We start from the raw sequence: 16,828 nt of genomic DNA on the forward strand, positions 1-16,828 counted from the left end.
AATAGGATATAGTCGGTACGGATGCTTCCATTGATGGAGTTAACTGCTTGAGTACTGCATAAAATATTTATGACCCCAGGGCTGGGCTGAAGGAGTTGGGGGGGGGGGGGGGGGTTGTATCTTGGAAAGTGAGCACTTCAACCTTTAACTTCAAACTCACCATTCTTTGGTCTTTGGATCCCACTCAACTACGAGTTTCACATGGGCAGGCCCACCAAGTCCACTGAACTGCAATGCCCTAACAGAAAAAAATGTCAGTGTTAATTGGCTGCAAACTATTAGAAATTAATTCCATCCACTCCCATGCTCACTCATTCTCTCCCATTATCCAAGCCTGTACTCCAAGAAGTACAGACTTTATTCATGGTCTACAGTCATCCGGGAAATATGTTAAACTATCTCCAATCTACATTTTGAAAAGAGATGCTCAACCTGTCATGGATGTCCCCATTCTGTGCCTTCCAATTCATATTGACTCAGTCTTCTGGCCAGAATAAGATATACTTTTAACCCTTTCACCCACTGTAAGGAGACACCGGAGGACGCTCATGTTTTCTTCTCCCTGCTTATGACTTCATCAGGCAGTGATGGGTTGATGAGATCAACAGGAAGGACTAAAATGTCATCACTAATGGATGGCACTGGCGTGGATAAAATGCTCTGCTACTTAGATATCAATGAGCCTGAAGACCGAGATCAGAGGCACACGTGGAACCCAAACTTCTCACATCCTACATGGTGATCTGTAGCAGTCTAGTGATGCGCATAGGCCTCCAACTTATGTAGCGGAAGCCACCGCCCATTTCTTTTCCTAGGAGCATCACATGCGAATTGATAAGAAGCACTGGTCTATCTTTACAGCTTCTTAGCCTTTTGGCAGAGAGTGACAACCTGTGTGATGCAGGGTAGGGGAGTTGTTTAACGCCCTGCCACTAGACCCCCCCCACTGGGGACACTAAACCATTTAGACCTCGACCAAACCAGGAGGATTAACCCCTGTTTAAAATTAAAACTCTTCCTTCAAGATGGCAAAGACTCTCTGCATTGGAGTCGGTGTCAGTATCACTGCAAGTTTTTTTTTTCCTTTTTCTTAATCCGTCACACTGGTGACTTTGCTGTACTCTCAGTAAGAAGGCAAATGATGGAATGTTCGCTGACATTATACTGTGCATTTTCTACTTTGATTTCAATACAGGGATCTCAGCGGTATGCATAATGGTTGATTTTCAGCCGGGCCAAGGTAGCTAAAGATAGCTAGCTACATTTACCTGGCTATCATTAGCCTGATATTAAGTCACACTTACCTGGCTAAAAGAGCAGCTGAATATCTAGCTAAATCCGAGTGCACAAAATTTGTGCAGTCAGATTTAGGGTGGCCTTTTAGGGAGCAGAAATTATCTGAGTACATTTTAAAAACTCATCCCAGGAACATCCCTGTCCCGCTTCTTACCTGGCTCGTGATTTTACCAGCACAAATTCAGTAGAGTAAGAAAGGGGATTGGCCATTCCTGGAGCAGTCTTTTAAATTTAGCTGGCTGAGGTGAGGAATTTTGAATAGGTAAAATATACTTGGGCAAACCTGGGTTTGGGAGGGCAAATCATTAGAATATCAACCCCAAAGTCTTTTTTCTTATTGGGGGGAAGGGGAGGGGATGCAGCTTGGCAGCATCCTTTTATTGGATTCTAAATTTAAATCTGATATCACCTGTATGAAGAATGAGACCCTGACACATACTATTTGAAGCAAGCACCATGAAAGTTCCGTGGAAGAAGATACAGAAACCAGCTGGTGTAATAAGTGCAGCGGCCAGAAGGTGGCGGTATATCCCAGGGAACTCTGCACAAGTGTAAAATCAGGCAGCAGATTTCCCAGGGAAAACTCAGGACTCACAGCCTCCTTATCAAGAAACCAAATGAAACGAGTACATTCCCAAATGTCTCTCTTTCTCTTGGTTGGTTGAGCCACAGTTCTGAAATGCAGCAGATTGGCTTGCACCTGGATTTTTTGGTCATCAAAAGTGAAAAAAAAACCAGCCCTAGGGCATTCTCCTCCCCGGCACGAGTAACAGCAATCACTGTGTTCCCTGGAAATCCGTTCCAGGAAACAAAAAAAACAGCAAACCCTGAAATCCTAGCATCATATCCTAGACCCTTTCACAATGTGACCACTTATGGTTAAGAGGAGAACTCACAGCAGCCTTCAAAGTAGCCACTTCCTGATTTGACTCCTTGGTCTTATTCCTAGGTCTCCTTTCTATCCTAACAGAACTGTGTCCATTTAAATTTTCCTAAAAATAAACTGAAATTTAATCCACTTGAATTGCAATCAAATTTCCTTCAGAGGTTTGAAACTCAACTGGAACATATTTTAACGCGAGGCAAGATAAAGAGCGGGACTTTGCTGTCATTTATTTTTCATATTTTTACGCAGGCTCGCCATGAACCCTGTGTCTTATTTTTAAATATATGTAATCCATTCTTCAGGTGGGTCCTGCTATCAGTGCAACAACTGCTCAGGGTCAGCACTGCTGCACCAGTTACTCTTGATAATATTTTCAAGTTTGGATACAAGGAGGTTTTTGGCTACCAGAGACCAACATTTACTTGAAGTCTAGGGTGTGATCCTCCTATTAAGTTGCAAAAAATAAACACACAGAGCCCGATATTCGGAGGGCACTCAGTGTCATAATATAGGTTCCTAAACTAGGGGCTTCTGATCAGGAACAACTTTAGGTGGCTTAACACATTGGGCAGAATACAGGGCACCTAACTTGAGATGCCAAAAAGTTCAGGTTTCCATTGATTCTCCTAACTTTGCACCGAATGCTGGAAATCAGTGCCGGGTGCCTAATTTCCCTCCCCTAGCCCCTCCCCTGCCCCTCCCACATACATACTTTTATTAGGTGCCTCTTGTGAATTTAGGAGCCCAGCGGAGGAGGGGGGAATTTTTTATGGCCAGATCTAGGCATCTAACTCTTTAAAGTTCTCTTAAAGTCAGGCCCTTAGATCTTTTTCAGGATCAGGCTGATGCTGTCTAGCTAGACATGGGGTAGGTTTTTTTTTTCCCAAATGATTTATCCAGGCCACTTGAAAATTTGCTCATCCTCAGCGCTGGCAAAGCTAGGTGCATTGTTCTGCAACATGTACACTATTACAAGCATTGTGTGGAGGCGTTCCTGCTACCTGCAGACTTTGCACGTGTGTGGTTCTGAAAATGAACACCCCCCCAACCACTGTAGAGAATATCCAGGTAACACATGAGCAAGCCAAGCATGATCAGAAGGCAGGTGTCCAATTATTCACAGTGGATAACCGACGATGGCCCTCCTGATGCTGTGAGACGAGGACTGTGAAAACCAGTGTGGACCAAAAAAAAAAAAAATTGCACAAGCATCCTCCACAAAACAAAATAAAGCCAGCCTTAGGAAATTCACATTTCCAGCATGAAACAGAGAGGTGGCCGTCACTGCTGCATCCTGTGTGTTGATCCCGTACCGCTCTCCCTATAGTCAGGGCAATGAAAGGCACATTGTGCTCCCGTCAGCAAGGTCCCTATGGCCCCGATCCAAGACTAACAAAAACAGCAAAGAGAGAATAGCAGGAAGGGTGAGACCCTTGTACTTTAAATTCCTCTGCCTTGTTTCTTAAACTATTACTAACAGTCCCGAGGTACAATGTCTGCTAATGGGAAGTGTACCTGGCATCCTGGTCTCTCTGCTGTTAAAATGCTGTGCTACTGCCCAGGCTTTGACCACTGGAGGAGGACACACCAAGAGAAAGGGATTTTGTTCCGCTTGACGTCACTGCAAAATGAGCTTCAGGATATGTTTGCCATGACAAGAAATGTATTGCACCAGGGCATATAGGCTATAGAAGTAACTAGAGTTCAGAGGACAGGTTAAAGGTATCCAGGCATTAAAGGGAAGGACCTAAGAAGAGGGTGATGGCGTGGGGGGAGGGGGCATTACATTGCTGTATCTGGTTGAGTATGACATTAATGTAAATGGTACTGTAACAATAAGCCAGTACCATGGCTAAAATCTGATCCGTGAGGCTAATGTGCAGATAATGAGCCAAGTAGAGGTTTCCTTTGTAGGGTCAACATGAACCTGCATACCAGTAACATGACCAGGGGCACTGTTGTGGGACGTTTTACCAGTCAACAGCTGGATGGTACTGGGGAGAAGCTCTCTTACCTACCAAACAGCTGGATGATACCAGTGAGCTGATCTGTTACCTGTCAACAGTTGGGGAATGCTGGGCAGCAGCTCTCTTAATCACCATATATTGGGGGAGCAGGTCTCTTACCTATCAACAGCTGGGTGATAGAGGGGTCTTCCGTCCTGAGGTGAGAGGTAACTGCCAGCCACCGTGCCTCCAGCAATCCGAATTCGAAATGAGATTCCCATGTTCTGAAAAATAAAACAGGAGCTGTGTTTGTGCAGAGTTCATTCCCCTATTTCTTTCTCAGCATACGTTATCTAGAGCCTGCAGTCATAAGGAACGCTTTCGTATCAAAAGCCAGAGTATCCTAGAACACGCAGGGGGGTCAACATTCGGTGCTGGTATAGAGCCATCTGACTGGCCGCAGCACTTCTGTCATGTGCTCTGGCCTCTGCTAAGTGTGCTGGAAGCTTGGCCAGATTAAACGGAGGGAGGCATTAACAGTGCCGGAGATCTCATCAGAAAAGAGCTGCAAATCATGCTGGAGGATCAGAGCATATCACAGTGAATTCATACTACTCTGGACCCCCCGGACTGGTCTCATGGCTCCACCACCCAGCCTAAAGGATCTCTTTCCTGCTGCCTTAGTTTGATTTTGCTTCTTAACAACGACCGAGTGCTCACAGAAGCTCCCTTCATAGGCCTTTACTCTCATTAAAGATCCTACATCTCTTTCTTTTGACAGGGATTGTAACACAAGCCAAACAAACTACAAAACTAATCCATTGCCAAAGCAATTTGAAGACTGTTCTCTCGTAGTCCCGATGCCTTGCATTGGAAGGAAAGGCAGGATACTTTTCCCAGAAGCAAGAGGCTTTGCAACCTTATCTACTCACCGCCAGCTAGGCCAAAAGATTTACTGAGGGCCCAATGAAATAAGCAGAACTCAGCAGAGCGCACAGTTTGACCTGCAGTTGTGAACACAGTTTTGGTGCGCAAACTTTACTGCCCACATAGCGAGGAATTTTGTGCACAGCAATACAAATCCTTTGCTAATGAAGGCCTTAGCTATTGCCCTCCAATGCAGAAAGATGGGCTGACTTATCGGGAAATTTAACTCCCAGTCTTAGGGTGGAGTAAGGTTTCCAGGGCTAATTTAGTCTACGGGTGCTGCAGTTGGGAATCTAGGTGCAAAAAAAATTCTCTGTGCACACAAAGCATGGGCTCTGCTTGTAAGATCTGATTTATGCACAAAACTAAAACGTTTTTACGCCAAAACATTTTTCTGTGTGCATAAATTGTTTTTATGTGTGCTAAGTTTTTTATTTTACACACATTTTTTGGGTTTGTGTGCATTTTTAGCTCCTGATGCATTAGCATACCATTAGCCTACTGCATTTTGGAGTTTAAAAAACTTTTTAGCATGGGCGTACGAGACCGGGCGCTGAATTTCAGTCCATGCTCAGCTTATTGCATCGGCCTCTGTGCGTGCGATTCAGTATTTAAATGAGGCCTGGCGGTAGAAATGGACAAAAGGAGGCGCTAGGGACACTAGCTCGTCCCTAGTGCCTCCTTTTGACCCGTAGCGGCGGCTGTCAGCGGGTTTGACAGCCGATGCTCAATTTTGCCGGCTGACAGCCACGGACTTGGAAACCGGACGCCGGCAAAATTGAGTGTCCGGTTTTCGACCTGACAGCCACGGGCCGACTTCAAATTTTTTTATTTTTTACTTTTTTTACCCTTCAGGACCTCAGACTTAATATCGCCATGATATTAAGTCGGAGGGTGCACAGAAAAGCAGTTTTTACTGCTTTTCTGTGCTCTTTCCCGGTGCCGGAAGAAATTAGCGCCTACCTTTGGGTAGGCGCTAATTTCTGAAAGCAAAATGTGCGGCTTGGCTGCACATTTTGTTTTCTGAATCGCGCGTGAATACCTAATAGGGCCCTCAACATGCGCAGTCCCCACCACCTGGCTCTGGTTTCTCGGCCTGACAAGGGATGGGGGAATGTAGCAGAGGCAGGATTAAGAGCCCCCCCACCCAGCAAGGGTGGGTGGGTTTGAAGTGGAGTGGGGAGCAAAACAGCAATCCTCTCACAGTGGACACCTACTGCCTGGCTCAGGGGGAAACACCGCCGCCATGCTCCGGAGGGAACCACGGCCTGTGCCCTTCAGCAGGAGGATTCACGTTGCGATGGCCGGGCTAAAAGGAAAAAGGACCACAGGATTTAAAAGGGGGGGAAATCAGCAGGGTAAGTTATAAAATGTAAGCCTGGGATGCCTCGGCCTTAGCTCACCCTGACATTAATGGCAGGGTGAGGGGGGTGAGGGGAGAGATGGGTATGGAAGCCTTGGGAGCAAGAGGCCAACCTGACTAAAACTGAGCTGTTTCTCTTATATTATGAAGATAATCCAGTTTGTTGTGGTTACCTCACCTGCAAAAAAGGATTACATACGGATAAGGGTGTTGTAAATGGAATCCTTCCCCTACGTTTTCTGGCTGTGTGGGACACTGAAGCCTTCCTAATTGGTGCTATTGCTCCCAAGTTTCACCCTTGTGCTGATTCACCTTGTTTCACGTGTGCCCCTTACTGGTAGAAATCCCAGTCTGTCCGCTTGCTAGACAAATGCATGGTGTGAATTTTTTGCAGATAATTTTCCTCTAAGGCTACGCCAGACTTCATTTATTCTCCAACTGTTTACAGTGTCCATGTGGGATTCATTTGGTACAGTCTGATGCTGTTGTAAAGACGGGCCATGTGTTCTGAGCTCTCTGCAGTGGTGGATGGCATGGGCTTCCTTTTATTAGCTGTGTTTCTGCACAAGGGACTCCCTGAATGCAGATGTTTTTGCACCGCATGTTAATTAAATGTTCCATTAAGTTTTATGTCTGAATTCCAGGCAGCACAATGTTCTCCTGATCGTGCATTTTAAGGGCTGGTGGAGGGAAGGCTGTGTGACCTTCCCCCACAGAGCAACGTGTAGCAACTGAAATACTACAGCGCAATCTGCAAGCATTTGTCATCTCTGAATACGTTTACACCTCTTTAAATTCAGTATTGTAGAAGCATTCAGCCTGCTACTTTTCCTTTGGTAGTTCCTGCAACACGGCAACTGGGATTTCATCTCCCCCGTGGCGTAAACCCTAGGTCTCCTGGATGAGGCAGCTTGGGGGTCCAGTACCTGGGCACTGCCCGCCTTACCACTAGATACTCTGCGTAGGTGACAGTACATTGCTGCAGCTGAGCCTCTTCTGCGGCTGCACGTATGGTCACGGTGCAGCATCGCCACCATGCCACAGCATGCGATTGAAAGGGAAAAATCACAAGCCACTCTGGGCTGGGATCAGGGCTCTGCAGAATGCAGTCAGGAACACGGGGGTGTGCCTGAGATAACTGGAACACATAGACTGCACACCCTTTGATTTTTATAGATTTCCCGTTACCATTTCTTCACCGAAAGTTCCCACCGTCCTGTTTTTTTGAAACTCTTTAATTACATAAAACAAAACAAAACAGTCAAAGAATTCAAAGGGGCATAGGATAAACATTGTGGATCCCTAAAGGCTAGAGGACGGAAATGAAGAAAAGAGTGCATGGGGGTAACTTGCTGGTGCAGCGGTTACTACCCTTAACCAATAAGCCTTGATACTTTTCATGCAACTGCATCATTGCTCTCTGCTTCAACGGCAGGGGGAAAAGGGGAACTGGATTCAGACTGCAACCAACGAAAGCCCCGACTTTTATGGTCTGGGGAACGGATAAGCATGGAGGTAACCTGCACGAAGCAGCAATCACTGCCCTAAACAGAAAGCAAGGGATGACTACCCTTAACCAAAAAGCCTTGGTGCTTTAACCTGTTTGAAAATTCTGACCACCACCGTCAAAGCTTCCACCACCGTCAAAACTCTCCGCTTTGACGGTGGTGGAAGAGGAATTGGATTCGGTCGACAACCAACGTGGGCCCTGACTTTTACGGTCTGGGGTACTGATACACAGACATAAGGGAAAAAGCACAGGACTGCTTCTAAGGCCAAGTCCATCAGCAAAACGCGTCAGCACTGTCTGAATTTTCAAACAGGTTCATCACTCAGTAAAAATGCTGCTAGCAGTACATTTTTTTATGGGTTATCATCATAAGGCTTGGGGATAACTGCTCGGGGAGGCGGTTGCTACCCTTAAGAGAAACATGCGAGTAACCCGCACGGCGCGGCATATACGACCATAAGAAGCTTGCTGGGCAGACTGGAGGGACTATTTGGTCCGTTTCTGCTGTCATTACTATGTTACGTGTGAAAAGCCCAAGGTAATGATACCGAGCAGCATTCTCTCTGCCCCCTGTCCCTGCTCAGCCCAACCTTCCTCCCAGTACTGCTCTGCACCCGCAAAAGAGATACTGTAGGTCCGATCATGCCTATAACTGCGGGAGTGTGAGGAACAGAGGGGGCCAAATACCCCAAGAAATACCAGAAACTATCACCTCCCTGATAATATCACTGTAAGCCAGAATCAATCAGATCAATACTGCTGATTTGTGAATCAAAGTTTTGATGATTTGCTTTTTTTTTAAGATTGTTCTTATATCACTAACTGGTGGGGGACGGCGGCCGTTGAGATTTTAAGTGCTACCCATCTTGGATTTTGATTGTATCAGTCCATGGCCTGTATATCATCATTTTATCAGACCACACCAATGGAGCAAGGGAGATCAGATTTTGGAAAGCGAACAGCTCAGCCTGGTACCAAGCTGATCGGAAAGAAAGAGCCAAGAATTATAATCAGGGAAATAATGGCCTCTGCCTCCTCTCAGTTCACCCTGTGCACACCCAGGGCAGACGGATTTGCAAATCCCGTTCTCCCCCAACTGCACAAACCTGCTGGCGGATGCATAGCCCCTGTGGTAAAAATAGCACATGGCCTCTTGGCAAACGGAGGGCCACGAGTCCTGCCTTAGACAGCAAGAACTTAAATGATTCATTTAGTTTCTGCGGGACTCAGCTGCTGGAGCCGCAGTAAAGTAGCAGGATCACAGCAGCGCGCTTCTCTTTAATGAAAAGCAAAGCGGCGAGGAGCTGGAAAATGCTTTGCACACTGTACTGCCAGGACTACAATTACCACAGAAAGAAAGAAAAAGAATGGCTGCATATGACAACTGCTGCACTCTTTGTTGTGCCAATTAATGGGTTTCCTGCTACACAGGTAGAGACACAAACTGGTGGCTGAGAAGATGCAGTGACTGGGACAGCTGATGACTGCTTCAGTCATGACATTGTTGAATATTAATAATTTAGGTTTGCAAAGTGCCTTTCCTCCAAACATTATCACAAGGATATTTGGCTTTCAGGATCTGCAAAGCTATTATTGTGTAGCAGTGCCCTGATTCAGGAGAAGCCTGGGATCAAAAGACCAAAACTCACTCTGCAGCTGCTTATGTGACAAGTCATTTTGGGCCTGATTCACTAAAGCTTTTTTCCCATTCTGTGTCTATGGAGGGGGGGGGGGGAGCTTAATAACACTGGCCCTACTAAGATATATGGAGTACCTCAGGGGATCAATCTTATTCACTATTTATATGGCTTCTTTAGCCATCATATACCAGAACTATGGTTTAGACTGTCAGTCATTTGTGGATATTATCCAGGAAATTGCTTATGTGGATGCCAATTCAACTCCTGCCATTTCAAATTTGAATACATGTTTGGTTAGGGAAACGCAAGCTCCAATTAAATCCTAACAGATCCAAGATGCTGTAGATCCGCTGGTAACACAGACCATTAATTACCCCTCCACTTTTTGGGGCAAACTGGGAGTCCTAAAGAAGGGAGAGTGAGAGCTCAGCCTACGGGGAACGAGGGCTGGTATTGGTGAAGCTCCAGGTGGGCCTCTGCTCCAGCCAGCTCCGCCTGCCGAAGGTGGGGACCTGTGGGGCTCCTCCCTGCGGGTTGCGCCAACTCCACCTCGGCCCAAGATCCATTTCCGCAACAAGGAGCCTCCAACAGCTGGTCTGAACTAGTCTTCTTCTGTGCTATAAACAAAATGATCACATTTCCCCTCGTTTACAGGATTTGCAGTGGCTCCCTATTGAGACGTCTGAAATTTAAAGTGTTAATCGCTGCTCCAAAATATTTATTGGATCTTTTGAGATGGTACGAACCTACTAGCACCAGCAAATGTTGTTAATAGATCCGCCTGTATGAGGCATATGGTGTTTGCCTGTTTTGCCCCAAAGCTTTGAAATTATATTCTGCTGGATCTCTGGACTGAGTATAACTACCTACCTTTTAGAAAAAGCCTGCCTCTTTATTTTGAACTTTATATACCAACATTTACATGAAGTAACTTTGTTGGCTGAAGAATTTTTCTAGATTTGAGTTGATGGGTCTATTGAATTATATTGTTGAATACTGTATTTTAGTTATGAGACTGGATAATAGCTGACTTGCTTGTTTTGATGGCATTTATTTGTAGCATTAAGCTACTGTTTTTACTTCTGGTGTATATTTTTTTAGTTGTTTTATTGCCCCCAGTTTGATGTGACTAGCAAAATGTGGGTAAATAAAGGTTATTAAATACATTTATCTCTGGCACCTAATTGAAAGCAAGGTAGTTCCCTTAAGCTAGCTTTGTCTGTTAGAAAATTAAATTTTTGCTAAATTTTGAATAAGCTATATTTTTCCCTAAGCTCATTCCTGGTGTTTTCTTTAAAATAAAATAGTGCTCTCCCTATACGGCTCAATAGCTCACAAGTACAGATGGCAAATAGTAATACTCTTTTTTTCATGTAACAAATGTACTGCTGAGTCAGCATTTTTGGAACGGAGTTCTCCTGCTATCAAATTGTGATTACCCACACCTGAAAATTATTTTGAGGCACATCAAGAGGAGATAAGATAGGATTAGTAAAAAATAAATAAATAATAAGGAATCTGAAATTGGAAATTTGAATTATTTTTCATGTTTGCAGCTGTGCTGCAGCAGCAAAGCTATGCAAATGGGTGTTGGTCAATTTAATATTATTATATAATTTTTACCCATTTAATTATAATCTTTAAATTTTTAATTCATTGATTTACTTATTTGTTCACTTTGTCATTATTCAATATCTATTATTTATACTCTCTATTACAGTATTTTTTGCCATCTTTCTGAACACAATGGTGGTTTGTGTGATGATTCCTAAATTTTCCAGTTGAGGGGCATTAGAATGGCTGCTTTTTATTCTAGAGGAGCAGAGCAAGATTATCATTCAACATGCAACACAGCTGGTCATTCTATACCAGGCAATTTGTCTCTGTACAGTTCAATGATTCATTCTTCCTCATTCCCCTTCTTCCAAAAGCTGATCTTGACTTGCAAAAGAGAAGGGATTTGTCATTTTTTCCTATTTTCCATTCCTAAAGTGGATTTAGATTGTAAGCCCTCTACGGCATGGACCCACTTACTGTATTTGAATTATAACTTGCCTTGAGCACAGGTTTGGAAAAGGGAGTAACTAAATCTAAAATGCAAACCCTATTTTTCCTGGCATTTTCCACAATTTGCTGCTTGGGTTTGATCACCTGAGTGATGTGGAACTGATTGTCAGGTAAAGCTTCTCTTGGCTCCCCCAAAGCATGTGTAAGGATCCTGTTAGTCCCCTACCAATACTGGATCAGGAATATACCGTTTGGGTGTGAGGTAGACTAAATTTCGCAGACGGCTGCGACCGATACAAATCACTTCATGTACTGCTCTGCTCTTGTCTCTGGGGCCTACTCGCGGCTGAGGCTAGCCGCTACCGTCGTATTCCTCCGGGTTCCCAGGACTTCTCATGACGTCCAGGATGCCGTCACCACCAATGCCGGCTCCAGGCCTTCCTAGGCGTGCATGCCACCAGCCTCTCCTTTGAAGACCCAAGGGCGTCCCCGGCTGATGATGTCACCAGGCCGGGATTCTTAAGCACCACCTTCGCCCCTTGCTAGCTGACTTGGCAACGAGTTCCTTCGCTACTGATACCTGCTTCCTGGCTTCTCGGACCCATGGTTCCTATATCGGTTCTACCTGCCTCTGGACGCTGCTCGGGTACCCGCTCCTCAGGGGCCCTGCTGCGCTCTTTGGTGAGACCTCATCTCCTGGCTTCCCCCGCTCCTCGGGCTAGCCCTGCACCTCCCAGAATTCCTGCCTACCAGCCTCCCTGCTCCCCAGGGTCGCCTCTTGGAACCACCTTCTGCTTGGAGTCTGGACCCGCGCTTCCCCGCTCCTCGGCGCAGTGCCTACATTCTACAACAATCACGGTACCTGCGCTTCCCCGCTCCTTGGGGCAGTGCCTACGTTCTCCAACAGAGGCTGTACCTGCGCTTCCCCGCTCCTTGGGGCAGAGCTTCAGTTCTGTTTCAGTAACTGTACTCAGCATCCCTGCTCCTCGGGGTTGCTTTCATCACTACTTCATAGATTCACTCGGGCTTCCCTGCTTTGCGGGTTGGCCTACGTCACAATGCCACAATGACAGCCCCACCCCTCGGGTCACTCTCCGCTGTGGACCTCCAGAAGTTCCCGTCTCGTGCTCCCCGCTCCTCGGGGCCTGTCCAGCGCTTCTCTCTCTCGAAGGTTCCTGCTCTGGTACGTGCCTCTCCAGTTCTCCCAGAACTGTGTCTCTCACCCCACTCCTCGGGATCCCCCACAGTACTCCCTTTATTGAACCTACAATCACGTGGCTGTGACACAGGATGCTCCATTCCTCTACACTATTGAATCTCGTACCACAGCTGACTCACCTCCCAACGGTGGGGACCTGTGGGGCTCCTGCACACAGGTGGTACCAATCCTCACCTCCGATCAAGGGCCCACAAACCCAAGAATCCTAACACTGAATGGTAGCTTTTGGGTTTGCAGCTCCCCCATGTGGCAGCAGGAAATGGTAGTGTCCCAAGCAATTTTCTAGCGAGATCACCATTTTGCTCCTCTTTGCTTTTGAGGAGGCAGCATGTCCTGTGCTGTGCTCTCATTTTTCTAATTTTAAGCTCCATGGAGACTTTATTTTGGATGAGAGTTTCATTCTACCCTTTCATGCCACCTTTAACTTATTTGAGTTGGAGTGCCAAATCCTTTTGGACTCATTTTGTTTTGAGTTTTCTTTTCTAAACAATGGAAGAGGTTCCCTTCCTGCAAGTGGAACCTGAGATCACCAGAATCCAAGATAACTTCCAGCCATCCTGAGAGAAAGAAGAAGGAGAGAGGGAAGATAAGGAGAGGAGATGGACCACATCCACTGAAGACTGGGAGAAAGAGGAGTAATAGCTATCACCTGTGATACTACAAGAGGCGGTGGGAGATAAAAGACTAAACACCTTGAAATGCATCTTTGATTCTACCATGAGAAGGAAGCACAAAAGCTTTGCCCAGAACCCAATGGGAAAGAAGAAATCAAGTAACTGAAAGAACTACATCTACATTATTAAATTAGAGAGATATCTGAGCTTAAGGAAGACTGTAAGGAGTTACAAACTTACTAAAAGCACTTGTATCAACTTGAATGTAAAAAGGTGAAATTTTTAAAGCCCGATGCGAGCATTAATTAGGGGATATGCAAATGTGTCCGATGCAAAGAGCTCCTGATCTCCTGGAGGCTAGAGTGCAGATCTGAAGGAGCTGAGGCAAACAGAGAGGTATATAGATGAGATCTTCAGAGACATAGTAGCCAAGTCCCAGGTGCTGCCTTGGAGGAGGAAGGTCTCATGCTGGGAAAGCATCAACCTGGTGCAGCAGGAAGTATCCTATAGCAAGGACCTGCTCTCCAGGTGATGCATTGTCCTCTTGAACCGAGGATGTGTCTCCCAGATGAACTGCCCAGGAGGGAAGGGTTAGGTTGGCTGTCAGTTGGTGATTCGATTATTAGGAATGTAGATAGCTGGGTGGCTGGTGGGCGTGAGGATCACCTGGTAACATGTTTACCTGGTGCGACGATGGCGGACCTCATGCGTCACCTAGATAGGATTTTAGACAATGCTGGGGAGGAGCTGGATGTTGTGGTACATGTGGGCACCAACAACATAGGAAAATGTGGGAGGGAGGTTCTGGAAGCCAAATTTAGTCTCTTAAGTAGAAAGCAGAAATCGAGAACCACCAGGATATAATTCTCTGAAATGCTCCCTATTCCATGTGCAGGTCCCCAAAGGCAGGCAGAGCTCTGGAGTCTCAATGCTTGGATGAGACGATGGTGCAAGGAAGAGGGATTCAGTTTTGTAAGGAACTGGGGAAGACATCCCTTCCCTTTTGGGGAAGGAATGCCTTTTCCAAAGGGATGGGCTCGACCTTAACCAGGGTGGAACCAGGCTGCTGGTGCTAACCTTTAAAAAGGAGATAGAGTAGCTTTTAAATTAGAACAAAGGGGGAAAGCAGACAGTCACTTAGCAGCGCATGGTTCAGAGGAAGGTATCTTCAAAGGAAATTAATGAAGCATTAGAGTTAGGGCATCCCAACAGAAAGGTTCCAATAATAAGAAAAGTAGTCCATGCCTATAATTAAAAATCCCCTGAGCTAAAAGATTCCAATTTATCCCTGACAACTGAAAAGCATAATGTAAATAGAAACAAAAAACACACTTTGAAATGTTTGTATGCTAATGCCAGAAGTCTAAGAAGTAAAATGGGAGAACTAGAGTGTATATCCGTGAATGATGACATAGACTTAATTGGCATTTCAGAGACATGGTGGCAAGAGGATAACCAATGGGGTAGTTCTATACCTGGGTACAAATTATATCGCAATGATAGAGAGGAGCATCTTGGTGGCAGGGTGGCGCTTTATGTCTGGGATAGTATAGAGTTCAACAGGATAAAGTTCCTGCATGAGACTAAATGCACAATTGAATCTTTATGGGCAGAAATCCCTTGAGTGTTGGGGAAGAGTATAGTGATAGGTGTATACTACCGTCTACCTGTCCAAGATGGTGAGACTGATAGTGAAATGCTAAGAGAAATTAGGGAAGCTAACCAAATTGGTAGTGCAGTAATAATGGGAGATTTCAATTACCCCAAAATTGACTGGGTAAGTGAAACATCAGGACATGCTAGAAAGATAAAGTTCCTGGATGGAATAAATGACAGTTTTATGGAGCAATTGGTTCAGGAACTGACAAGAGAGGGAGCAATTTTAGATCTAATTCTCAGTAGAATGCAGGATTTGGTGAGAGAGGTAACTGTGGTGGGGCCTCTTAGCAATAGTGATCATATTATGATCAAATTTGAATTCATGACTGAAGGGAAACAGCAAGTAAATCCACGGCTCCAGCACTAAATTTTCAAAAGGGAAACTTTGATAAAATGAGAAAAATAGTTTAAAAAAAAAAACCTGAAAGGTGCAGCTACAAAGGAAAAAAGTGTGCACAGTCATGAACCATCCTAGAAGTACTGTCCAGATGTATTCCCCACATTAAGAAAGGTGGAAAGAAGAGAAAACAATTACCGACAGGGTTAAAAGGTGAGGTTAAAGAGCCTATTTTAGCGAAAAGATCTTCATTCAAAAATTGGAAAAAGGATCCATCAGAAGAAAATAGGAAAAAGCATAAGCATTGGCAAATTAATGTAAGACATTGATAAGACAGGCTAAGAGAGAATTTGAAAAATAAGTTGGCCGCAGATGCAAAAACTCACAATAAAAATTTTTTAAAATATGTGTGATGCAGAAAGCTTGCGAGGGAGTTGGTTGGACCGTTAGACGATCGAGGGGTTAAAGGGAAACTTAGGGAAGATAAAGATTAAACAATTTCTTTGCTTCGGTGTTTACTGAAGAGGATGCTGGGGAGATACCCGTTCCAGAGAAGGTTTTCATGAACTGAACCAAATCTCGGTGAAGCTGGTAGATGTGGTAGGCCTAATCAACAAACTGAAGTGTAGTAAATCACCTAGACCAGATGGTATATACCCCAAAGTTCTGAAAGAACTAAAAAATGAAATATCAGACCTATTTCAATAAATTTGTAACCTATCATTAAAATCATCCGTTGTACCTGAAGATTGGAAAATGGCCAATATAACCCGATATTTAAAAAGGGATCCGGGGAGATCCAGGAAACTAAAGACCAGTGAGCCCGATTTCAGTGCCAGGAAAAATCGTGAAAACTATTATAAAGAATAAAATCACAAAACATTTAGGTAGACATGGTTTGATGGGACACAGCCAACATGAATCTACCCAAGGGAAGTCTTGCCTCACATATCTCCAACATTTTTTTGAAGGGGTGAATAAACATGTGGACAAAGGTGAACCGGTAGATGTCGTATATTTGGATTTTTAGAAGGTGTTCGACAAAGTCCTGCATGAGAGGCTTGTAAGAAAACTAAAAAGTCATGGGCTAGGAGGCGATGTCTTTTTGTGGATTGCAAGCTGGTTAAAAGCAGGAAACAGAGAGTAGGATTAAATGGTCTGTTTCCACAGTGGAAAAAGATAAAGAGTGGAGTACTTCAGGGATCTGTACTTGGGCTGGTGCTTTTTAATATATTTTAAGTGATCTTGAAAGGGGTACAACGAGTGAGGTGATAAAATTTGTGGATGACACAAAATTATGCAGAGGAGTTCTCATCAAATTGTGATGAATTGCAAAATGATCTTGTGAGACTGGAAGACTGGGCTTCCAAATGGCAGATGAAATTTAACCTGGAGAAGTACAAAGTGATGCATAAGGAAAAATA

The 16,828-nt window shown here is 44.8% G+C and overlaps 1 protein-coding gene across 1 annotated transcript in view; it reads right to left on the reverse strand.

Moving 5' to 3' along the window:
• The window catches only part of USP43 (ubiquitin specific peptidase 43), a 629,533-nt gene that overhangs the window by 42,891 nt on the left and 569,814 nt on the right, over window positions 1–16,828 (reverse strand). Inside the window, exons 9-10 of the mRNA XM_029600319.1 lie at window positions 4,309–4,412; window positions 161–238 (exon numbers count right to left, since the gene is read on the reverse strand). Of these exons, the coding sequence (XP_029456179.1) occupies window positions 161–238; window positions 4,309–4,412 (182 nt within the window). The remainder of the gene's footprint in view (window positions 1–160; window positions 239–4,308; window positions 4,413–16,828) is intronic.

Source organism: Rhinatrema bivittatum, chromosome 4 (genome assembly GCF_901001135.1).
Source record: "Rhinatrema bivittatum chromosome 4, aRhiBiv1.1, whole genome shotgun sequence".
NCBI lineage: Eukaryota > Metazoa > Chordata > Amphibia > Gymnophiona > Rhinatrematidae > Rhinatrema > Rhinatrema bivittatum.